This window comes from Felis catus, chromosome D1 (assembly GCF_018350175.1).
Source record: "Felis catus isolate Fca126 chromosome D1, F.catus_Fca126_mat1.0, whole genome shotgun sequence".
NCBI lineage: Eukaryota > Metazoa > Chordata > Mammalia > Carnivora > Felidae > Felis > Felis catus.
Genome location: NC_058377.1, coordinates 43,302,462 through 43,328,582, shown reverse-complemented (window position 1 = coordinate 43,328,582; position 26,121 = coordinate 43,302,462). Strand labels below are relative to the sequence as shown.

The 26,121-nt window shown below is 37.2% G+C and overlaps 1 protein-coding gene and 1 long non-coding RNA gene across 4 annotated transcripts in view; one reads left to right on the top strand and one right to left on the bottom strand.

The window, feature by feature from the left end:
* Window positions 1–21,686, bottom strand: part of LOC109491926 — a 40,307-nt gene extending 18,621 nt beyond the window's left edge. Inside the window, exons 1-3 of the long non-coding RNA XR_002736182.2 lie at window positions 21,566–21,686; window positions 4,905–5,009; window positions 2,013–2,135 (exon numbers count right to left, since the gene is read on the bottom strand). This is a non-coding gene — a long non-coding RNA (uncharacterized LOC109491926). The remainder of the gene's footprint in view (window positions 1–2,012; window positions 2,136–4,904; window positions 5,010–21,565) is intronic.
* Window positions 1–26,121, top strand: part of NAALAD2 (N-acetylated alpha-linked acidic dipeptidase 2) — a 100,318-nt gene that overhangs the window by 2,081 nt on the left and 72,116 nt on the right. For 2 of the 3 annotated variants that reach the window (XM_045038625.1, XM_045038626.1), the window contains exon 2: window positions 1,412–1,528. Coding sequence is in view for 1 of the 3 variants with exons in the window: in XM_045038623.1 (XP_044894558.1) it covers window positions 22,447–22,511 (65 nt within the window). In the remaining 2 variants the exon portion in view is untranslated. Of the gene's footprint in view, window positions 1–1,411; window positions 1,529–20,730; window positions 21,082–22,406; window positions 22,512–26,121 lie in introns of those variants that run through there. The other variant, XM_045038623.1, reaches the window with a different exon arrangement.

Below are 26,121 nucleotides of genomic sequence, written 5' to 3'. Positions count from 1 at the left end.
CTCCCGGACCACGAGATCGTGACCTGGCTGAAGTCGGACGCTTAACCGACTGCGCCACCCAGGCGCCCCGAGATCAACTTTTAAAAGCCTCATAATTTCTTTGGGAGCACTTCAGATTTTTGCAACTATTGCTACTTTGTTTCTGTAGCTGGTTTTTATTGTTGAGTAGTATTTCCTGGTATGGATGTACCATAGTTTGTCAACCATTCACCCGCTGACAGATTTAGGTTGTTTTCAGTTTAGGGCCAATATAAATACAGCGTATACACATTCATGTGTATGTTTCTGTGTGAACATAAACCCATTTCATATCTCTAGGACAAATGCCGAGAATTTGGTTGGTGGCTCCCCTGGGTAGCACATAGTTTTGTAAGAACCTACTACGCTCCTTTCCAGAGTTACTGTACCCTTTACATTCCTGTCAGAAATGTATGTGTGATTTTGTTCCCTTGCATTCTTGCTAGCATTGGTGTTGACACTTGATTTTAGCCATTCTGAAAGAATGGCGATTTTCATTGTGGTTTCAACGTGCATTTCCGTAATGGCTAAAAATATATGAATATGTTTTCCTTATTTACCATCTGTATATCATTTTCAGTGAAATGTCTATTTATGCCCTTTGCCTATTTTCCAACTGGAAAAGTTTCTTTAAAACTGTTTTAAGAATTCTTTATTGTGGATATAAGTCCTTTTTCAGATATGTGGTCATTTACATAAATGATTTCTTGCAATATGCAATTTGTCTTTTCATGTACAGCTTCTTCCCAGAGAGAAGTTATAATTTTGATGAAATTCAGTTTTACAAATTTCCTTTTTGGGGATTGTGCTTTTGTTTGTCAGGCCTAAAAATTCTTTACTGAATGCCAAGTCTCAAGAATTTTCCTCCTGTTTCTTTCTGAAATTTTTGTAGTTTTACTTTTATGTCTGTGACTTGAGTCAATTTTTGTAGAAGGTGTGAATTTAGGTCAAAGGTCATCCAGTTGCTCTAGCGCCCTTAGTTGAAAAGGTTTTCCTTTGAACTGCTTATCCACCCTTTAAAAAAAATCATTTGCGGGGGGTGTGGGGGTGTGGGGGGGTGGGGGGGTGCGGGGGTGAGGGGGGTGGGCTGGGGGTCTGGCGGGACTGGCTTGGTCAGTTAAGCATCTGACTTTGGCTCAGGTCAGGATCTCATGATTCATGAGTTCTGTGCTGACATCTCAGAGCCTGGAGTCTGCTTCAGATTCTGTGTCTCCCTCTCTCTCTGCCCCTCCCTTGCTCATACTCTGTCTCTGTCTCTCTCTCAAAAATAAATAAACATTAAAAAAAATTTTTTTTAAATCAGTTGGGCATATTTGTGTGAATCCATTACTTTTTAACAAAGTAAAAACAATATTCATCAGCTATGAAAGTTTAACCTTTTTTTTTTTTTTAGAAGACTTACTTCTGAAAACAGAATAAAACACTTCACTGGTCAACTCAGTCAATATGCATAGTACCCTTAAAAACATTAAGATGAAAATTAATCAAGCAACTGAAATGATCGCAGACTGTAAGTAATTAAGGCAATTTGAATTAATAGGTTTTTTCCATACATTCGAATGAGTTCAGAAAGGCCTGTGTTAGCCTTAAATAAGAAAAGCTTAGTTGCGATTCAGAGACTGGAAATGATGTGTTACTGCCCCCTTGTGGAAGCTTTCTTCCATTAAGGCTATTCTAAAAAGGAATGAAAGTGTGTAATCCTCGCAAGAGCCATTTTCTGCTTTCCCAATTTCTCAAATATGCAACTTTAGAGAGGCCTTTTCTCCCCCTCTTATAAATAGTTGTAGATATTTGCCTCAAGGAACTTCATTTGTGGTAAATCTGTTAAATGCGTGCCAGATAATCTGATTAAAATCTACACTAAAACCAAGCAGGGTGGTTTTTTTTTTTTCCTTTTTCTGTGAAAAATGAAAGTTGATTCTAAAAGTTAAAAAAAAAAAATCAGGGTGTCTTGAAAAACACACTTTGAAGGACTTGTACTCGAGATCACTTACTTTAAGAATGAGTCCTACTGGAGTTTGTATGTTGGGACCAGTGCTTCTCCAAATTGAAGTACACTTAGGTCACCTGGTGTGCTCTAAAACTGCTGTCAGCTTTCTGTGACCATCTCAAGTGACCTCAAGGAGATAACAAAAACAAGAAGAACTGGAAAGCCAGTTAAGTAGAGGCATGCAGGCAGCAATTTTGAAAAATCAGATATGATAGAAACAATGTATTAAGATGACCTAAGGGTCTTTCATGGGTCTATGGAAGTCAGTTAAACCTTAATATTGACAACCAGGCAAATTATACCTTTTGATGCACAAGTATTTGGAGAACTGCTTATAAACCCATATATCCCTTGCCCATTTTGCATATAATCCCTTGTAAACTAACAAACTTCAGAGCAATCTGAAATACTGTCTCCCAGGCTATACTCCTCAGTAATACAACAAATAAGGCATTTACTAACCTATTTTGAGATTGGCTTTTTTTTTTTTTTCAGTCGACATTATTATCACGTCAAAATGAGTAAATTCGACAATGAGTAAATCAACAATGAATCTGAGAAGGCTCACAGGCTGCTGATCTTGACCAAACTTTGTGTAACAGGTTATGGACTAGCAGTTTTCAGTCCTATCTGCATATTCACCTTGGGAGCTCTTAATTTTATCAGTACCCAGATCAGATCAATTAAATTACAGTCTCTGGGATTGGGATTTAATCATTAGCATGTTTAGGGACACCTGGGTGCCTCAGTGGGTTAAGTGTTTGACTTCAGCTCAGGTCATGATCTCATGATTAGTGAGTTCAAGCCCCACGTCGGGCTCTGTGCTTGCTGACAGCTCAGAGCCTGGAGCCTGCCTGGATTCTATGTTTCTCTCTCTCTCTCTCTCTCTCTCTCTCTCTCTCTCTCTCTCTCTCTCTCTCTCTCTCTCTCTTTCTCCTTCTCTCTCTCCTTCTCTCTCTCCTTCTCTCTCTCCTTCTCTCTCTCCTTCTCTCTCTCCTTCTCTCTCCCTGCCCCTACCCTGCGCTCACTCTCTCTCTCTCAAAAATAAAATCTTAAATTAATCATTAACATGTTCAAAGTTCCCTGGTGATTAACAATTTCATTTAATGTTTATTTTTGAGAGCGAGAAAGATAGCATGAGTAGGGGAAGGGCAGAGGGAGGGAGACACAGAATCCAAGCAGGCTCCAGGCTCTGAGCTGTCAGCACAGAACCCAATGTGAGGCTCAAATTCAACAAACCTTGAGATCATGACCTGACTCAACCTCGGACATTTAACTCACTGAGCCGCCCAGTCTCCCCTTAATAATTTTTTTAAAGTTTACTTTTATTTGAGAGAGAGCAAGCAGGGGAGGGGCAGAGAGAGGAGACAATAACAAGCAGGCTTCAACTTAGAAACCATGAGACGACCTGAGCTGTGATTAAGAGTCAGACACTTAACCAACTGACCTAATCAGGCACCCCAAACCTCCCTGGTGATTCTAATGTGAAGTCATTATGGTGCAAACCTAAGCGATCCAATATTTAGGGAGAAGCAGACCTCTGGAAATTAAAATTATAAGCAGTAGCATTGTCTTTATCCTCCATCTGGAAATCTGAAATTAATGTCAAAGTTGAGACAGAGAGTGGGGCGCCTGGGTGACTCAGTCAGTTGAGTGTCTGACTTCAGTTCGGGTCATGATCTCATGGCTCGTGAGTTCCAGCCCCGCATCAGGTCTGTGCTGACAGCTCAGAGCCTGGAGCCTGCTTTGGATTCTGTGTCTCCCTCTCTCTCTCTGCCCCTAACCCACTCACATCCTGTCTCTGTCTCTCTCAAAAATAAACATTAAAAAAAAAAAAAAAAGTTGGGACAGAGAAACCATACAAAAGTGATCCTGAAAATACCTAACATGAAAGGTTATTGATAGACATTTATATACAACCTAATGCATATGGCATAAGGTCAGTTTCCTTAAACCATTAAGAAACGAAACAAATAAATGAAAAGATATTGTGTGTTCATGGTTTGGAAATATTGTTAAAATGTCAATACTACCAAAAGCCATCTATAGATTCAATGTGATCCCTATGAAGATTTCAATGGCATTTTTTTCAAAAGTAGAAAAAAAATCTAAAACTTACATGAAACCACAAAAAATCCTGAATAGCCAAAGCAATCCTGAAAAAGGACTAAACAGTAGGGATTATACTTCCTGACTTCAAGCTATATTACATAGTTACAGTCCTCAAAATAGTATATGGTACTGCCATAAAAATAGACAAATCAACAGTATAGAATTGAGAGTTTAGAAATAAACCCAAGCATAAACGGTCAGCTAGTATGACAAGAGAGCCAAGAAAACTCAGTGGACAAAAGAAAATCTCTTAAATGGTGCTGGGGAAATTGGATATCCGGATGTAGGAGAATGGACCCATATCTTACACTACTAAGAAAAGCTAGCTGGAAATGGATTAAAGACTCAAGTATAAGACCTGAAATGATGAAATTTCTGGAGGAAAACATAGGAAAAGAGATCCTTCACCTGGATATTGGCAATGATTTTTTGGAAAACACATAAAGCACAAACAACATAAAAAACACGTGGGACTACCTCAAACTGAAAAGCTTCTGCACAGCAAAACCATTAACAAAGTGAAAAGACAGCCTACAGAATGAAAAAAAATATTTGCAAACCATTTATCTGCTAAGGGGTCAATATCTAAAATATATGAAGAATTCCTACAACTAAAGAGTAAAAAAATAATCCAATTAAAAATGGGATTTTTTTTATATCTGAAACCTAAATAGACATTTTTCCAAAGGTATACAAAAGGTAAACAAGTACATGAAAAGATGCTCAACATCACTAGTCATAGGGGGAATGCAAATCAAAACCACAATGAGATATTATGTCATACCTGTTAGAATAGCCATCATCAAAAAGACAAGATAACAAATGTTGAGGCACATGTAGGGGAGAAGGAACCTTTCACTGTTGATGAATTTGTAAACTGGTGCAGCCACTGTGGAAAACAAAATGGAGGATTCTCAATAATTTAAAAATAGAACTACCAAATGACCTAACAATTCCACTTCTGGGAATATATCCAAAAGAAAAACCACTCAAAAAGATATCTGCATCCCCATGTTCATAGCAGCATTATTTATAATAGCTAAGGCATGGAAACAATCTAAGTGTCCATTGACAGATGAATGAACAAAGGAGTTGTGGTATACTTAGGCAATGGAATTTTTTTTTAATGATTATTTTTGAGAGACAGAAAGAATATGAGCAGGGGAAGAGCACAGAGAGAGAGAGGGAGACACAGAATCTGAAGCAGGCTCCAGGCCCTGAGCTGTCAGCATAGAGACCAATGTGGGGCTCAGACCCACAAATGGTGAGATCGTGACCTGAGCCAAAGTTGGACGCTTAACCAGCTGAGTCACCCAGGCGGCCCAGGCAATGGAATGTTATTCCACCAAAGAAAATGAGGAAGTCCTGCCACTTACAACATGCGTGGACCTTGAGAATATTATGTTGAATGAAATTAATGAGAAAGGCAAATACTGTGTGATCTCATTTATAAGTGGAATCTAAAAACCCAACTCCTAGACAAAAGGATCAGATTTGTGGTTACCAGAGGCAGGGAGTGAAAGGAGGAGGAATTGAAGTAAGGTGGTCAAAAGGTATAAATTTCAGTCATAAGATAAATAAGCACTTTAGGACTGCAATGTACAACGTGATGACTATAGCCAACACTGCTGTACAATATATAAAGAAGAGAGAGAATGAGAGTTCTCATTCCAAAGAAAAACATTTTTTTTTTTTTGCTTCCCCGTTTTATTGTATCTATGTGAGATGATGGATGCTACATAAACTTAGCACTGTAATTTCATGAAACATGTTAGTCAAATCATTATGCCATCTACATTAAACTTCTCATAGAGTGATCTAGGTCCGTTATATCTCAATAAAACTTAGAGTGATCTATGTCGATTATATCTCAATAAAAGTTGTAGCAAAGGATAAAAAGTTATATAAATCTGTTTCAATATTTTTCAAAACATTGTTTTGTGCTAACCAATTTTTTAATATTTGTTTTTTGAGAGAGAGCAAGCATGCATGCGCAAGCAGGGGAGGGGCAGAGAGAAAGGAGACACAGAATTTGAAGCAGGCTCCAGGCTGTGAGCTCTCAGCACAGAGCTGGACACAGGGCTTGAACTCACGAACCGTGAGATCATGACCGGAGCCAAAGTTGGATAATGAGCCACTCAGGCGCTCCTGTGCTAACCAATTCTCAAACACGATGTACGTGATGTATTCTTCTGATTGTTAAATAAAAATGTATTTCTGTAAAAATAAAAAGACTACCTTTTGAGTAAAGCAAGTTCTTATCCAGTCTTGCTGGGGCCCCGGTAAACCCCATGCTCAGAGACCATGTATTTGATGACATGGTTTTTGTGTATAGGACAGATAAGAATTTTTCTGGATATCTTGTACCGAGTAGGAATCAAGATTTTTGAGTAGAGAATCAGGAAAAAAAAATCACTGTTGGTCCAAGAGGAATAAAAATGTACTCTGAACTTTCTTACTTGGATTCTGTAAACTTAAGCCTGTAATTTATTATGTCTTATGTAAATATAGTAAGTGTTAACATAGTAATTAGTCATAATATTGCCAATATATGAAAGGGAGAAAATGCTATTTTACCTGTAATACTTTTGGGGAAATAGAGACTCATGTATAAGTCTCAACTTTCAATTAATCTTTCAGGTTACTTTCAAATCCATTCCACTAAAAATACGTGTATGCTAATTGAGATATAATTTCTAATGTCTATAGAGGAAGAAAGAGGATGTTGGTTGAGTGTAGTTTCTGGTTAAGTGACTGTGTCTGAAGTTTAGGAAAACAATGACTTACCTTTTTTTAATCAAATTATTGAAATATAATCAACATATGATAAACTGCGCATCTTTAAACTGTGCAATTTGGTAAGTTCTGACCTATGTATACACGTCTAAAACTGCCACCCCAATCATGATAATGAACAACCATACCCAAGAGTTTCCACCTGCCACTTTTAAATCTTCCCAACTGTCCAGATTGCTCTTTTCTAGGCAACCACTGATCTGCTTTTTGTTGCTAGAGATGAGCTTGCGTTTTCTTTCTAGAATCGTGTATGAATGCATTGCATAGTAGACATTTCTTTTTGCCTAGTTCTTTTCACTCAGCATTTATTTTGAGATTCATCTTTGTTGTTACGTGCATAATTCTTATTGCAGAATACTACTTGAGTAGATGTAACATGGTATAACCATTTATTTGTTAATGAAATATTGTTTTCAGTTTGAATGATCTGTAAGGATAAAATGGGTGAACTTCAGGTCTCTGCTTGCTGACAGCATCCAATTAGAGCAAACCTCTTTTTCCTTAGATTCTAATTCGAATCCATTAGCCAAAGCTCAAATCCTATAATAGGTACTTTTTAATGTTCTGTTCCTGAGATTCCCTCACGGCTCCCCTTGGAATATGTTTTCCCTCATTGAAAGGATTTATAAACCCAACTTGTTCAACTACAAGTGTGTTCCTGGTGGTCTTTGGCTAAAGTTCCTTTCTAGGGTCTTTTCTATGTCCTCTAAGTTGCCTAATTTATTGGCAGAAAGTTGTTCATATTATTTTGTTACTATTTAATATCTGTAAAATCTATGCTGCTGTCACTGAGTTTACCAAGTTTATTGATCTTCTCCAAGATCAATAGGTTTGTTGATTTTCTTGTTTTTCTTTTCTATATCATTGGCATCTGCTAACATTATTTCTGTGCTTCTGTTTACTTTGGGTTTAATTTTCTTTCTTTTTTTTTTTTTTTTTTTTTTTTTTTTTTTTTTTATTCTTAAACTGAAATCTGAAGTCCTGGGTTTGAGACCTTTTCTTTTTTTCTAATTGCAGAGGATTTTAGTGCTAGACATTTCTCCCTCAAGTACTGTTTTACAGGCATCCCACAGATTTTGGTTATGTTGTGTTTTCATTTTAATTGAGCTTCAAACACTTTTCAATTTCACTTTATATTTCTTTTTTTGAATTATAAGCTGTTTAGGAATGTTACTTAGTTTCCAAATAATTGGAGATTTTCCAAATCTTTGATATTTATTTCTAATTCAATTCCAGTACGCTCAGAAAATCTACTTTGTGCAGATTTCCATCATTTCAAAGTTGGTTAGATTAGTTTTATGGCCTAGAACATGAACTACCTTGTTAAAGGTACACAACTGAAAAGAATGCATAAGCTGCTGTGGTGTGTTTCCCAAATGTTAATTAGCTCAAGTTGGTTGATAGTGTTGCTTCATCTTCTATACATATATTTTTAAATATACTTAATATGAAATGGTTCTCAAACTTTAGCATGACCAGAATATACCCAGAGGATTTGTTAAACACAGATTGCTTAGTTTCTAATTCAGTAGTTCCAGGTTTGGCCTGAGGATTTGCACTTCTAACAAGTTGCCAAAGTGTTAGTCTGGTGACCTCACTTTGAGAACTCTTTCTCAGTACTCTACCACATTTTCTTCTGTCTGCTTAGAGAAGGAATGAGCAGAATCTTGTTAAGTGTGAAAATTATAAAACTAATTTTCAGTTTTGTGTTGGTTTTTTTTTTTTTTGTGGGTTTATTGTTTTGGTGGGAGGAGATGTAGCTGAAGGAAGAATAACATATGAATGTTGGGTAGGCAAAGAATGGACTACATGATTATTTGTTGACATGTTTTTGGTTATCTAGTATTTGAAACCCTTGTCTATGTTCATGGAACGTTCCACTCTGTGATTATTCATGGTTTCAGAATTATTGTTAACTAGAGAAGCAATAAAGTCTAGATATTTATTTTCCCTGATGGTGAAAGCTAGGGCACAGACACATGATCTAAGTGTTTTCGTGATGGTGGTAAGGATGGTCTCCTCAACAAAGTGTTACACAGCAGTAGGGTTAGTGTGATCTGATGTTCTGCTGCTACAGCCACACTACTCTGCCTTATTGCTACTATGCCATCATTTTTGCCAACACTGGATGCCTTGATTTCTGCCCACTTTATTTATTTTTAATTATTTAAATTCAAGCTAGTTAACATACAGTGTAGTATTGGTTTCAGGAGGAGAACCCAGTGAATCATCATTTACGTACAACACCCAGTGCTCATCTCAGCAAGTGCCCTCCTTCATGTTCAGCACCCATTTAGGCCATCCCCCTGCCTACCTCCAGCAACCCTCAGTTTGTTCTCTGTGTATTTAAAAGTCTCCTTTGGTTTACCGCCCTCTCTCATTTTATCTTTTTCTTCCTTCCCTCCCCCTATGTTCATCTGTTGTTTCTTAAATTCCACATATGAGTGAAGTCATATGATATGTCTTTCTCTGACTTATTTTGCTTAGCATAATACACTCTAATTCCATCCACATTGTTGCAAGTGGCAAGATTTCATTCTTTTTGATTGCCGAGTAGTATTCCATTGCATCTATATACTGCATCTTCTTTGCTCATTCATCAGTAGGTGGACATTTGGGCTCTTTCCATAGTTTGGTTATTGTTGATAGCACTGCTATAAACATTGTGGTATATATGCCCCTTCGAATCAGTATTTTTGTGTCCTTTGGTTAAATACCTAGTAGTGCAAGTGCTGGGTCATAGGGAAGTTCTATTTTTAACTTTTTGAGGAACCTCCATACTGTTTTCCAGAGTGGCTGCACCAGTTTGCATCCCCACCAAGAGTGCAAAAGAGATCCTCTTCACATTCTCGCCAACATCTGTTGTTTCCTGAGTTGTTATTGTTAGCCATTCTGACAGGTGTGAGGTAATATGTCATTGTGGTTTTGGTTTATATTTCCCTGATGATAAGTCATGTTGAGCATCTTTTCATGGGTCTGTTAGCCATCTGGATATCTTCTTTGGAAAAGTGTCTATTCATGTCTTCTGCCCATTTCCTCACTGGATTATTTGTTTGGGGGAGGAGTTGAGTTTGATAAATTCTTTATAGATTTTGGATACTAACCCTTTTTTAAAGATTTTATTTATTAATTTTGAGAGAGGCTGAGAGCATACATGAGAGTCAGAGAGGGAGGGAGGGAGAGAGAGAGGGAGGGAGAGAGAAGATCCCAAGCAGGCTCCACACTGTCAGCACAGAGCCCAATGTGGGGCTTGAACTCATGAACCATGAAATCATGACCTGAGCTGAAATCAAGAGTTGGGCAGTTAACCTCCTGAGCCACTCGGGTGGCCCTGGATACTAACCCTTTATCCAAAATGTTATTTGCAAATATCTCCTTCCATCCCATCAGTTGCCTTTTAGTTTTGTTGATTTGTTCATTTGCCACACAGAAGCTTTTTATTTTGGTGAGGTCCCAATAGTTCGTTTTTGCTTTTATTTCCCTTGCCTCCAAAGACATGTCTGGTAAGCGGTTTCTGTGACTGAGATCAAGGAGATTGCTGCCTGTTTTTTCCTGTAGGATTTTGATGGTTTCCTGTCTCACATTAAGGTCTGTCATCCATTTTGAACTTATTTTTGTGTGTGGTGTAAGAAAGTGGTCTAGTTTCATTCTTCTGCATGTCACTGTCCAGTTTTCCCAGCACCATTTGCTGAAGAGACCATCTTTTTTCCACTGGACACTCTTGCCTAATTTGTTGAAGATTAGTTGGCCATACATTTGTGGGTCTGGTCACTTTAAATAATTTTTTATTTTCTAATATCGCCAGAGATTGTGAGCTACTATTGCTTTTCTGCTAAAGTTAGTCATTGCATATAGCTTGCAAAACAAAACCTGATCAATACCAAAGACATGGGCTGGTAATGATGTAGGTTACAGATGATCTGGTTCAGTTTTATTGCTTGTTTTCTGATTGGTCTTTTAAGTTCCTTGTCTTGCATAACTGTTCTGGCTATGATTTCCAACTCTGTTCAATAAAAATGATGAGAGTGGGCATCCTTGTCTTATTCCTGAGCTTACAGGAAAAGTTTTCAGCTTTTCACCATTGAGTGTGACGTTGGCTGTAGGCTTGTCATATATGGCCTTTATTATGTTGACGTACATTCCCTCTACAGTTGCTTTGTTGAGAGTTTTTATCAAAAATAGAAATTGAAATTAGTTTTAAGTAGGCTTCATTCCCAGTGTAGAGCACAACCCCAAGATCAAGACCTGAGCTGAGATCAAGAGTTGAACACTCACTTGACTGAGCCACCCAGGGGCCCTGTGTTTTGTCAAATGATTTTTCTGCATTTATTAAGACTGACCATATGATTTTTATCCTTCATTTAGTTAATGTGGAGTATCATCTTGACTGATTTGCAGATATTGGACCATTCTTACATCCCTGGAATATGTCCCACCACATCATGATGAATGATCCTTTTAGTGTATTGTTGAATTTGGTTTGCTAATATTTTGTTGAGGATTCTTACATATATATTCATCAGGAATATTGGCCTGTAGTTTATCTGGGTTTTGTTTTTGTTTTGTTTTGTTTTGTTTTTTGTTTTTTGTTTTTTTTGTAGTGCCTTTGTCTGGTTTTCATATTAGGGTAATAGTGGGCTCAGAATGAATTTGAAAGTATTCCATCTCTTTTATTTTTTGAATCGAGTGGAAAGGATAGGTAGTAATTCTTTTTTAAATGTTTGGTAGAATTTACCTATGAAACCATCTGGGTCTGGGCTTTTTGTTTGTTGGTAGGTTCTTGTTTTCGTTTTTTACCAATTCAGTTTTATTGGTAGTAATCAGTCTGTTCAAGTTTTCTATTCCTGATTCAGTCTTGGAAGATAGTATTTTTCTAGAAATGGATCCTTTTCTTCTAGGTTGTCCAATTTGTTGGCAAGTAATTTTTCATAGTAGTCTCCCATAATCCTTTGTATTTGTTATGTTGATTGTAACCTCTCTTTCATTTCTGATTTTCAGTCTTATTTTTCTTGATTCTGGCTAAAGATTTATCAATTTTGTTATCTTTACAAAGAACTAGCCCTTAGTTTCATTGACCTTTTCTATTTTTTTGAAGTTTCTATTTCATTTATTTCTGTTCTGATACTAATAACTTCCCTCTAATGACTTTGGGCTCTGTTTGTTATTTTTTCTAGTTCCTTTAAGGTGTAAGTTTAGATGGGTTTATTTGAGATTTTTGTTTCTTGAAGTAGGCCTGTATAGCTATAAAATTACTTCATAAAACTACTTTTGCTGTGTCCCAAAGATTTTATACTATAGTGTTTCCATTTTTGTCACCAGGCCTTTTTTTTTTCCTCTCTTCTTTAATTTCTTCATTGACCCATTGGTTGTTTGGTAGTATGTTGTTTAGCCTTGACATGTTCATGTTTCTTCCCATTCTTTTCTTGTAATTGATTTCTAGTTTCATACTATTGTGGTTGGAATAGATGATTGATAGGATTTCAGTTTTCTTAAATTTATTAATACTTGTTTTGTGGCCTAACATATGATCTATCCTAGATAATGTTCCATGTGAACATTGAAAAGAATACTTGAAAAGATTGTATGTACTCTGCTGTTTTTGGATGGAATGTTCTGAATATATTAAGTCTAATGTGTCATTCAAAGACATTGTTTCCTTACTTATTTTCTGTCTGGATGATGTATCCATATTGATGTAAGTGGGTGTTAAAGTCCCTACTATTATTGTATTACTGTTGATTTTTCCCTTTATGTCTGCTAGTATTTGCTTTATATGTTGAGGTGCTCTGATGTTCAGTGCATAGATATTTACAATTTTTATATCCTCTTGTTGGAATTATCACTTTATCATTATGTAATTCCCCTCTTTGTCTCTTGTTACAGCCTTTGTTTTAAAGTTTATTTTGTCTTACATAAGTATTGCTACCCTGGCATTTTTCTGCTTCCGTTTGCATGAAATATCTTTTTCCATCCCTTCACTTTCAGTCTGTATATAGCTCTAGATCTGAATTGCAACTTGTAGGTAGCATATAGATAGGTTATTTTCTTTATTTAATTTTAATTTTTAAATTAAATTAAATTTTTAATTTTTATTTTATTTTATTATTTTTATGTTTATTTTTATTTTATTCCATTCAGTTACCTTATGTTTTTTGATTGGAGCACTTAGTCCATTTACATTTAAAATAATTATTGAACATTTAAAATAATTAGCTATGTACTTACTGCCATTTTGTTGTTTTCTCATTGTTTTTTTAGTTCTTTTCTGTTCCTTTCTTCTCTTGGTCTCTTTCTCTTCTTATGCTTGCATTTTTTTCTCTTTTGTATGTGTGTTTCTGTATCTATTATAAATTTTGGGTTTGTGGTTGCCATGAGGTTCATATATAACATCATCTGTATATGGGATCCTGTCTATATTAAGTTGATAGTCACTTAAATTTGAACACATTCTAAAAGCAGTACATTTCTACACCTCCCTCCCCTCTGCCTTTTATTTATATGATATCATATTTTACATTTTTAAATTTTGTGTATCCCTTACCTAAATTGTGTAGATAAAATTGGTAACACTACTTTTGTGTCTAAATAAACATTCATATTAGCTTTATAAGTGATTTGATCTACTTCCGTGTTTGTTTCTTCTAGTGTAATATTTTTCTTTTCATAATTTTCTTCCATGTATAGCCTTTTATTTTGCACTTTAACATTTCTTTCTTTTTCTTTTTTTTCTTTCTTTTTTTTTTTTTTTACTGTTTATTTTTGAGAGAGAGAGAGAGCGTGAGCAGGGGAAGAACAGAGAGAGGGAGACACAGAATCCAAAGCAAGCTCCAGGCTCTGACCTGTCAACACAGAGCCCAACATGGGATTGAACTCATGAGCCATGAGATCATGACCTGAGCTAAAGTGAGATGCTTAACCAACTGAACCACCCAGGTTCCCCTGCACTTTAACATTTCTTGTAAGACCCATTTAGTGGTAATGAATTTAACTTTTGTTTATCTGGAAAACTTTCTCTCTCCTTTAATGCTGAATGATAACCTCGCTGGGCAGGGTATTCTTGGTTTTAGAATTTTTTCTTTTAGCACATTGCAGGTCAGAAGGGAGTAGCATAATATATTCAAAGTTTCTGCTGAAATATCAACTGATAGCTTTATGGGGTTTTCCTTGTACATCACTATTTGCTTTTCTTTTGCTGCTTTTAGGACTTTCTCTTTATTCTTAATTTTTCCATTATAATTATTATGCCTCTTGGTAGGGACCTTCTTGGGTTCATCTTATTCAGGGACTTCTCTGCTTCTTGGACTTGATTATTCCTTTCTGAGATTAGGGAAGTTTTCAGATATTTTTTTATTTCTGACAATATTTTCTTTTTAGTTGAAATATTATGTTCATGTTTTAATGTAATTATATATTTAGGATTAATTACCCACTCTTTTCTTTATACTTATTTTAAAATTTATTATTAAATATAATTGATATACAATTTTATATTAGTTTCAGGTAGACAACATAGTGATAAGTATAGTACCCATCTGTTACCACACAACATTATTACAATATTATTAACTGTATTCCTTATGCTGTACTTTTCATCCCTGTGACTTACCTATGACTGGAATTTTATACCTGTTAATCCCCTTCACCTATTTTACCCATCTCCCTCAACCACATCCCTCTGGCAACCCCAAGTTTGTTCTCTGTATTTAAGAGTCTGTTTGGGGGTTTTTTGTCTCTCTTTTTTTTTTTTTTTAAGATTTCATATATAAGTGAAATCATATAGTATTTGTTTTTCTCTGACTTATTTTCACTTAGCATATTATCTTCTAGGTCCATTCATATAGTCATGAATGACAGGACCTCGTTCATTTTATGGCTGAGTAGCATTCATTGTACATATATACCACATCTTCTTTATCCACTCGTCTATCAGTGGACGCATTTGTCTCCCTATCTTGGCTGTTGTAAATAATGCTGCAATAAACATAAAGATGCATAGATATGTTCAAATTAGTGTTTGCACTTTTTTTTTTTTTTTTTTTTTGGACAAGTACTCAGTAGTGGAATTACTGGATTTGATGGTGTTTCTGTTTTTAACTTTTTGAGGAAACTCTGTGATGTTTTCCATAGTAGTTACACCAATTTACATTCCCACCTACAGTACATGAGGGCTCTCTTTTCTCCACATCCTCATTAACACTTGTTATTTGTCCTCTTTTTGATACTAGGCAATACTAGGCGTTCTGTCAGTTATGAGGTGATATCTCATTGTGGATTTGATTTGCATTTCCCTGATGATTAGTGACGTAAAGCATCTTTTTATGTGTCTGCTGGCCATTTGTATATCAACTTTGGGAAAATGTCTAGTCAGGTACTCTGACCATTTTTTAATCAGATTTTTTTTTTTTTTTGGTTGAGCTCCCTAAGTTCTTTATATATTTTTTTATTTTAACCCCGTGTTAAACCTATCATTTGTGAATATCTTCTCCCATTCAGTTGGTTTCCTTTTTGTTTTGTTGATGGTTTCCTTTGCTGTTCAGATGGTTTCTATTTTGGTGTAGTCCCAATAGTTTATTTTTGCTTTTGTTTCCCTTGCCTGAGGAAACATATCCAGAAAAATGTTGTAAGGGTGATATTCAAAACATTACTGCCTCCATTTCTTTTTAGGAGTATTATGGCTTCAGGTCTCCCTTTTAGGTCTCTGTTTTAAGTTTATTTTTGTGTATGATGCAAGAAGGTGGTCTAGTTTTATTCTTTGATATGTAGCTGTCCATTTTTTCCAGCACTATTTGCCAAAAATATGGCCTTTTCCCCATTGTATATTCTTGCCTCCTTTGTGCAGGTTGACTATATAAGTGTGGAATTATTTCTGGACTTTCTATCCTGTACCATTAATCTACGCATCTATATTTGTGCCAGTACCGTACTGTTTGGATTATTATAGCTTTGTAGTACAGTTTGAAATTTGGGATTGTGATACTTTCAACTTTGTTCTTTCACAAGATTGCTTTGTTATTTAGTTTTTTGTGTGGTTCTATACAAATTTTAGAATTATTCTAATCTGGTAAAAATGATTTGCTATTGGTATTTTTGATAGAGATCACATTGAATCTGTAGATTGCTTTGGATAATATTGTATTTTTAACAATATCTATTCTTCCAATCCATGGTATATCTTTCTTTTGTTTGTGCTGTCTTGAATTTCTTTCATCAATACCTTACAGTTTTTAGAGGACAGGTTTTTCAGCTTCTTGGCTAAATTGATTCCTAGGTAATTTATTATCGTTGGTACAATTTTAAGTGGGATTGTTTTCTTATCTCTTTCTATTACTTTGTTATCAACCTTTAGAAACAACAGGTTTTCTGTATATTGTATCATGTAAACTTACTGAATTCATTTATCAGTTCTAATAGGTTTTTGGTGGAACTTTAGGGTTTTCTATATAGTATGTCATCTACAAATAGTAAAATTTTACTTCTTCCTTGTCCATTTGGATGACTTTTATTTCTTTTTATTGTTTTCCTGCTGTGACCAGGACTTTCAGAATTATGGTGAATGAAAGTTGTGAGAGTGGACATCCTTGTCTTATTCCTGATCTTAGAGGAAAAGTTTTTTAGTTTTTCACCATTGAGTATAACATGAACTGTAGGTTTTTCATATGTGGCCTTTATCATGTTGAGGTGTGTTCCCTCTAAACCAACTTTATTGAGTGTTTTTATCATAAACGGGTGTTGTATTTTGTCCCATGCTTTTTCCGCACCTATTGAGATGATCATGTGGGTTTTATCCTTTCTCTTCTTAATGTGATGCATCACATTTGACTGATTTGAGGATGATGAATTACCCTTGCCTCCCTGGAATAAAGCCCACTTGATCATGGTAAATGATCACTTTAATGTATTCTTGAATTCAGTTTGCTAATATTTTGTTGAGGATTTTTGCATCTGTGTTTATCAGAGATATTTGCCTGTAATTTTCTCTTTTGTAGTGCCTTTGTCCTGTTTTGGTATCAGGGTAATGCTAGCCTCATAGAATGAATAAGGAAGTTTTCCTTTTTATATTTTGTGGAATGTTTTAAGAAGAATAGGTATTAACTCTTCTTTAAATGTTTGGTACAATTCATCTGTGAAGACATCTGGTCCTGGACTTTTGTTTGTTGGGTTTTTGGTTTTGGTTTTTTGATTATTGGTTCAATTTTGCTACTAGTAACTGGTCTGTTAAAATTTTCTACTTCTTCCTGATTCATTGTTAGAAGCTAGCTATTTATCCAGCTGTTATTTCTTCAAATAAGTTTTCTCCCACCTTCTCTCTCTTCTCCTTCTCGAACCCATATAATGTAAATGTTATTTACATATGTTATTATTGATTTTGCTGCAGAGGTCCTAATCCTCATTCTAAAATTCTTTTTCTTTTTTGCTGTTCAGCTTAAGTGTCTTCCAGATCGCTGATCCATTCTGCATCCTTTTAATCTGGTGTTGATTTTCTCTAACATATTTTAAAATTCCAGTTATTCTTCAGCTCTGATTGGTTCTTTGTTATATTTTCCATCTCTTTGAAGTTCTCACTAGGCTCATCCACCCTTCTCTCAAGTCCAGTGAATATCTTTCGGACCATTACTTTGAATTATTTATCAGGTAGATTGCTTATCTCCATTTTATTTCATTCTTTTTCTGTGATTTTATCTTGTTCTTTTGTTTGGAACATAGTCTCTGTTTCATTTTCTCTCTCTGTGTTTATTTCTATGTTTTACATAGTTCAGCTACCTCTCCTGGTTTTGAAAGTGGTAGCCTTATGTAGAAGGCATCCTATGATGCCTTGGAACACAAAACCCCCTGGTCACCAGAACCAGGAGCTCAAAGGGTGTCCCTTGTGTGCTCTGTGTGTGCCCTCCTGTTGTGACTGAGCCTCAACTCTTTGGATGCGCTGTGGGCAGGTCTCTGTCCCCTGCATGGCTGGCTGAGAAGCCCTGCTGCAGCCCCAGCAGGTGTGCTGGTGGGTGGGGCCAGCCCTTATCCCAGCTGACTGCCATGATCAGCTGTATCTGCTGCTGGTGCACTGGTGGGCAGGGTCTGCTCCTGGCCCAGCTAGCTGAGAGGCCCAGCTGCAGCTACTCCAGGCACACTGGTTTGTGAGATTAGCTTTCCCATCCTTTTGATGGGACACTAGTCCCAGCGGAGGCCACCTGCCCAGTGTTGTCGGGGCAGTAGTCACTTTGGAGGGGTGCCAGTCCTGGTGAGGCTGCCTGCTAGGTGAGGCAGGGCTAGATGAGGCAGGGCTAGGTGAGGCAGGGCCGGCATGGTTCGGAGGGGTTGTCTGCTGAGGTAAGCAGATTGGGTGGGGCAGGTCTATGGGGGCAAGCACTGGTATCAAGGTAAATGGAGAGTGTCAAAACTGGTTCTGCAACCATTGGTAGTCTAGGCTGAAGAAGGAGAAGAAAAATGGCACCTGCCAGCACTCCTGTTTCCAGAGAAAGCTCCCACAGATCCCTGACTCTCCGGCACATGTCCTAAAATTGTCCATAAATCTCCTTCATGTATAACTCAGGTGCTATTCAAACTGCTTCTGCACTGGGTCACCTGCTGAGATGCATCTGCGGTAGGTGGTGACTCAGGATCATTCTACTCTGCCATCTTCCTTCTCTCACATGTTCTTCATCTATTCATCAGTGGACGTTTAGGTTGTTTCCATTTCTTGACTATTGGAAATAATGCTGCAATGAACATAGGGGTGCAGAAATCTTTTTGAATTAGTGTTTTCAATTTCATCAAATACTCAAAAGTGGAATTGCTGGATTGTATGGTAATTGTATTTTTACTTTTTGAGTTGTTTTAAATATAGGTGCTTCCCGATGCCTACAGAGCAAGTATCCAAAGCAATTTTTTATTTTATTTATTTTTAAACATTCACTTATTTAAGAGAGAAAGTGTGAGCAAGGGAAAGGGTAGAGAAAGAGGAAGAGAGAGAGAATCCCAATCAGTCTCTGTGCTGCTAGCACAGAGCCCAATGTGGGGTTCAAACCCACAAACCATGAGATCATGACCTGAGCCAAAATCAAGAGTTGGACACTTAACTGACTGAGCCACCCAGGTGCCCCCAAAACAATTTTTAAAATGTAAGGTAAATAGGAATTACCTCATTCTAAATTTTGTATTTATAGATTAGTTTTAAATTTGGTTTCACCAAAACTAATACATATAAGAAATAGTATAAAATTCATGAAAGCTGATTATCCACTAGGATAGTCTCTCTCCTTGGCTGTATTTTGCCTGGGGGCAGAGAAGGGGATCATGTGTCTCTTGAGGCCAATAAATTGCAAGGTCAGTCTTCTCTAAGCAATATGCAAAACACAGTGTTTTGTTATTAAGAAGCTGGCTTTATAGTAAGCCCACTCACCCCACCCCTTTCCTTCAAAAGATGGCAACAGGAATGACCAGAATGATGGAGCTGATATCTGTTAATCTTTCCAAGTTTATTGAAGTTTAGTGCTTCCTAAATCTTTTTGAAGAAAAAGTCATAAGAATGTCTTGTAATTTTTCATGCATTTTAAGTCCAGTTTTATGTGTTTAGTTCTAGGGGCCTTTTTCGTCTTCTGCAAGATGTAAGCTACATTTTGTTCCAGTGTAAAGTAACTTTTATAAAGTATTCTAATACCATTCTTATTTAGGAAAAGAGGCTTTAAGGAAAAGTAAATAGAATGTCTATATTGGTTAACAAATTTAGTGTTGTTGTGTTAGGATGACCTGTGTTTTATTATGTTTTTTAATGTTTATTTATTTTTTGAAGGAGAGAGACAGAGTGTGGGCGGAGGGAAGGGCAGAGAAAGGAGACACAGGATCCGAAGCAGCCTCCAGGCTCTGAGCTGTCAGCACAGAGCCTAAGGTGGGGCTGGAACTCACAAACAATGTGATGATGATCTGAGCCACCCAGGTGCCCCTCCTTAATAGTTAGGATAGATAGGTTGTTAAAATTTGGGTCTTTGTGAGAGCCAGAGAGCACTCACGGAAGCAGTTATTTCACATCCTTTTGAACCACACCATGGTTCTTTTACCCTTTGTCTCTTCTCCCCCATTTGACTTTACTTTTTCACCCTCTTTCTATGTGTGAGCCAAGTCTATAATAACTTTGCCACTCAATTATCTGAAAACCTCTTTCACTTACTCCTGAATAGCCTTGCTTGTCTGGGTCTAATAAGGCATTCTACATGAAAGCCAGTAGTAGTGAAAAGCCTGGCAAATGTCTGGATGACTTTCTCGGGTTGGTCTGAGATTTAGCAGAGATTAAGCACTGAGTCCCAAATACCAGTAATGCAGTTTAGAAACTGTAGGATTGAGCTTCGTTATGGCTAGGGCTTGCAGAATAGTGATTATTTAGTCATTGTGATGAATTGTATTGTCCTCAGTCAGTTTGGGTGCTCAAGAAGAGTTATCACTTAATTACAATGGAATGAAAACAAAAAATGTTAGTTTTTCCAATAACTGCATCCACTTCTAAAATTGTTGAATACCCTTTTCTTGCTGTTTTACCTTGTTAGGGACCCTTTGGACGATACTGTGGAAGAAGGCCAGGAACTTTCTTGGCCATTTTCTGTTTACCAAGCCTTCTTCATTTGTAGGCATATGGACGTGCTACACCATCACTAGGAGAGCCATAGTACCCCAGGCCTCCCTTTGGGATTGTCTGGTTCTTTGTGATGCTGGTGATCTCTGCTGATGCGGTGGTTTCCTGGTTTCTATGAATGTGGTTTGGATGTGTTTCCTTAGTGTTGTCTTACTTTGAAGGGAGGGGAGATTTAAAAGCTAGATCAAGTGGGTTTGGTTGCCCCTCTGAGTCTGAATTTTGTTTATAAGTTTAATGAGAAAACTTTGAAGGATAATAATGCCATCTGATTGCTAGTTTAGGAAGAAAACTCCGCTAAGTCAGGGATGGTCTAAACAGGAGTAATAATGGAGGCGGAGACCACTTAGGGGGCTGATGCAGAAGTCTGGATGAGAGATGATTGTGGCTAAGATTAGAATACTGGTGAAGCAGCTGGATTTAAGCTATATTTTAACTGCTGAGCCAGCAGAATTTACGGGTGGATTGGATACAAGTGTGAAAGAAAATAAAGAGTGAAGGCCCAGAGGTTCACCCAGAATCTACAAGGAAACCATTAAAACCACTGCCAAAGGTGAGAGAACTCATTGGTGTTCAACTGGGGCCAAGGATGAGAATGGGAAGCAAATGATGTAATCAGAGGGTAGCAACTTCAAAAAAGACACAGTGGAATAATGGTGCCGAACAAAGGTGCATCCTTCCTCTCTGACCCCGTGAGTCTCCATGGGACCCATTTCCACTTCCCCATGAAGTGGAAAACTATCTGGTTTGAGGAAAGTGGTATCATCCACTGAAAACAGGTGTCAGGTAGGATAGAATAGAGAAAGGGCTGGAAGGAAGATCAAAAATCTAGAGAGATTTATTCATAATTAAATGATACTGAAGGCACACAAGGATAGAGGCTATAAATGAGGCTGGATGATGCAAGTGTGTTGGAAGATCTTAGCACTATTAGGTAAAAGCTGTCATGGAAAATGGGCTGAAGGCACATGTTAATGATACAGGGAAAGAAATACTGAGTGGGAAAATTTGCTTTAAAGGCCAAATGATATACTTACCATTGCCAAACCTCTGTCTGGAATGTTAGCATCATGGTTACACACATGCTGTGTTGATGAGAAGGCATGTGTAGGGGCCCTGTCTCTGTTTTACACTTTAACTTGATGGGCCATTTCTAATTTCTACATTTACTGTGGAGTAATTGTGACATCAGAAGAAAGTCATCCAATCATGGTTTTCTGCTTTTCTTTTCAAATGTCTTCCCTCTTTTATTAGTCTTGTACCCTTTTCTCACTATCTGTACTACTTTTCACTTCTCACTTGCTTTATAGGTTATGGTATACTATATAATGTACTGACATTCTAGCATCTTATTTTAAGTTTGAAACTGATTTTTGGTGGTTTTTCCACCAGGAGTTTTGAAAATACTCAACTAGGATGTATCTCTTGTCACAAATCTCAGCCATCATGATATCAACCATTCTTTTATTTATTTATTTATTTTTTTGGAAAGTGAACCTTGTTGTCTGGATGACCAGACATCCTGTCACCTTGAGACATCATTAATGGCATACAGTCCATATCTGTATAGTTAGCATCTAGGTGATCCCTCTCATATGAAACATAAGACAACATCATCATACAAAACATGAAATGTGTGACAAAGCTAAATGTTGTTCCTTCTCTATCAAATTTTAATTACTGGTATGTTAATGACTCTACATGTACTACCTTATTAGTACATGTCACACTTTGTTTTCAAATCTCTCTGTGACTCCTTTGACAGGATTTGAGGTTTGAAGTTATAAGATCAGCTCTTTTAGGATGTGAGACAAGGGAGGGGAGAAAAGATTATATAAGAGCAACTTAACAATGAATTTGTATTTGTATCAACAAAAGGCCAAAGACTTGCTAACCCAGCTAACCAGACTTTTATACAATGGATTGGCAAGATAAAGATGGGAGATCCCACCCATTGAGGCAGCGAAGACGTTCAGAGTTAAGGTAATACTGCTTCTTCTTAGAACTGTTCACATTTAATTACATATTCAATATTTGCCTTCTCCTTGTATCCTAGGCTTTCTAAAGGCCAGGATCATATCCTCAATTTTTCATAATGTCTGGCATGCTATAACCTGTCAAATATTGGTTGAATAAATAATTTTAATTTGGGAAGATTAATCACATTGGGAAATTGTGCTGGTGAATACACTGATTTCTTCTAGTAGTCAAACTTTAATTAGTAATACAAGTTGAGGTAGGAGTACAAAAACAAATTTCTCAAATAAGTCCTTATAGTCATTAGTTTCTACCTTCTCTTTTGCCAACAAAGAGATGAGAATGATGTAGTCAATAGCAAATGGTATCATGGATGAGATAAATTATGTAAGTCCTTAAAAGGTATACGCGTAGCATATATTTGTGTATACCGACACATAAAATGTTTGATATTGTTTGTGACCTAGAGAAGACCCTTGTCACCCCACTGTTAAAACAGAGACTGGATATTTATTAAAATTCCAATACTTTTTAGTGATGAAAATAATTATAGATGTTCTAGGAAAATGTTTCTTAAATTATGAGGAGTACAGCTACTTCATTGGCTATTGCTTCTGTTTGAAGAACTTCATTCTAGTTAGCCATATACGCCTCTGCCGTGGTAGGGGAACTTGTTATGAAAATATCTTTTTGCAGGTGTTTACCTCTAAAATATAAAAGCTGGAGGCATCAGTTAAGGTATGTCAAATGGCTGGAAGAGCCTGGCTCTATCATGTTAGGGCTTTTTAGCAATATAGAAGTATTCTAAAAATCTTTTTTATTGAAATATAGTTGACATAGAGTGTTATATTAGTTGCAGATGAACAACATCTATATTCAAAGACTCTGTACAGTACTCAGTGCTCACCATGGTAAGTGCAGTCTCTATCTGTTACCATGCAGTGTTATTAAAATATTGATTGTATTCCCTGTGCTGTGCTTCTCATTTCCCTGACTTACAACTGGAAGTTTGTACCTTTACTTTCCTTCACCTATTTTGCCCATCCACCTACCTACCTTCCCTCTGGCAACCATCAGTTCTCTGTATTTAAGAATCGTTTTGGGGCGCCTGGGTGGCGCAGTCGGTTAAGCGTCCGACTTCAGCCAGGTCACGATCTCACGGTCTGTGAGTTCGAGCCCCGCGTCAGGCTCTGGGCTGGTGGCTGGGAGCCTGGAGCCTGTTTCCGATTCTGTGTCTCCCTCTCTCTCTGCCCCTCCCCCGTTCATGCTCTGTCTCTCTCTGTCCCAAAAATAAATAAACGTTGAAAAAAAAATTAAAAAAGAATCGTTTTGTTTTTTTAGATTCCACATAGAAGTGAAATCACATGGTATTTGTCTTTCCCTGACTTATTTCACTTAGCATAATACCCTCTAGATATGTCCATGTTATCACAAATGACAAATTCTTTCTTTTTAAACTTTTTAAATGTTTGTTTATTTATTTATTTATTTATTTATTTATTTATTTATTTATTTATTTATTTATTTTGAGAGAGAGAGAAACAAAGCATGAGGGGGGGAGGGGCAGAAAGAGAGGGGTGGGGGAGACACAGAATCCGAAGCAGGGTCCAGGCTCTGGGATGTCAGGACAATGCCCAATGCAGGGCTAGAACCCACAAGACGTGTGAGATTATGACCTGAGCCAAAGTCAGACGTTTAACCGACTGAGCCACCCGGGTGCCCCACAAATGACAAATTCTTTTTGTGGTCGAGTAATCGGTCATGATATATTTATACCACATCTTTATCCATTCATCTATGGGTGGACACTTGGATTGCTTGCTTATCTTAGCTATTGTGAATAATGCTACAGTAAACATAGGGGTTCACGTATTTTTTCAAATTAGTGTTTGAGTTTTCTTTGGGCAAATACCTAGCATTGAAATTATTGGATCATATGGTATTTCTATTTTTAATTTTTTGGGAAACCTCCATACTGTTTTTCATAGTGGCTGCACCACTATATTCCCACCAACAGTGAACAAGGGTTTCCCTTTCTCCACACCTTTGCCAACACTTGTTATGTCTTGTGTTTTTTACTTTGGCCATTCTGACAAGTGTGAGGTAATATCTCATGTGGTTGTGGTTTGCATTTCACTGATGAAAGTGATGTTCAGCATTTTTTCACGCGTCTGTTGGCCATCTGTATGTTGGCTATAGAAAAAATATTTATTCAGGTCCTCTGTCCATTTTTTAATCAAATCATTTGTGAGGTGTTCTTGTTGTTGAGTTACAAATATTTTGAAATCAATTAGTTGACTAAAGATATTTAGTTCAAAGTTAACTCTCAGGGATTCTACAAAAGTTCCAAGGGAAAAGTCTATCCAGTATATCTATCATCAATTACAATGCAATAAAAATGAATTTAGACTCGGGGCGCCTGGGTGGCGCAGTCGGTTAAGCGTCCGACTTCAGCCAGGTCTCGATCTCGCGGTCTGTGAGTTCGAGCCCTGCGTCAGGCTCTGGGCTGATGGCTCAGAGCCTGGAGCCTGTTTCCGATTCTGTGTCTCCCTCTCTCTCTGCCCCTCCCCCGTTCATGCTCTGTCTCTCTCTGTCCCAAAAATAAATGAACGTTGAAAAAAAAAAATGAATTTAGACTCTTTTGGCAACCTGTTAGGACCAAAGAGAGGTGGCTTAACTATGATCATCAAGGAATCAAACAGTGCAATGAAGATTGGAAGTATAACTGTAGATGTACTGTCTCCATTATTTACTCAGTAGACATGTTTGGTTTGGCTGCAAAACTGTTTTTGGTTGGATACAAGGAATTCAGTCATGAATTGCTAAAGATTTTCCTTTAGGATGAAATGGATGGATGCAGGGGTCCTATTTTGCAAACCTTCTAAACACTTCTAAAGAGAAATGCTACATAACTGATATGAAGGGGAGGGCAGGGAAGATGCCATTTGTTGAGAACCTCTTGTTCATTATGGTGCAAGGCACTTACAGTGGTTAATCTTATTCATTTGAACCTACAATATTTTAATAAGGTAGGGAAAAAACCCCAGGACAGAAAAAGAAACTGAGAATTATGGAAATTTGGAGCCTTGCTTAGGTACAGAGGACAAAAGAACTCAATCTGATTAGTTTTGATATTGATGCGTGGGTTAAGGAACTAATGGGTTATAGTGGAGCAGCCTGGATCAGAAATGTTTCCCAAGTGTATCCAGTTAGAACTTAGGACAGAATCTGGCAGCAGAATGATAAACAGGGAAGGAAAAGCAGTACTTATATGCACTTTGCTGCTGCTGAAATTCAGCAATTGAATGGAGGTGGCAAAGACACAGAAAGAAAGTAGTGTGAAAATTAACAAAGAGAAAGCTCATGAAAATAGAGTGGGAAGAACAGAAGAGGGAGCTTTCATGCTGTACTACTCATCACCAATTGCAGACCCTAACAGGGATAGACTTACCTTTCTAATCCTATTACTTGACCCAGCAGAAGGGAGAAAGGTCATTGCCCTCCCCAACAGCCCAGCCAATGAAATACTGTCACAATCCAGCCAATGAAAAGCCACTATACTTCAGACTCTCAGTTTACTCCAACAGACTGTTTGATTATAACAGCAATCATTCTC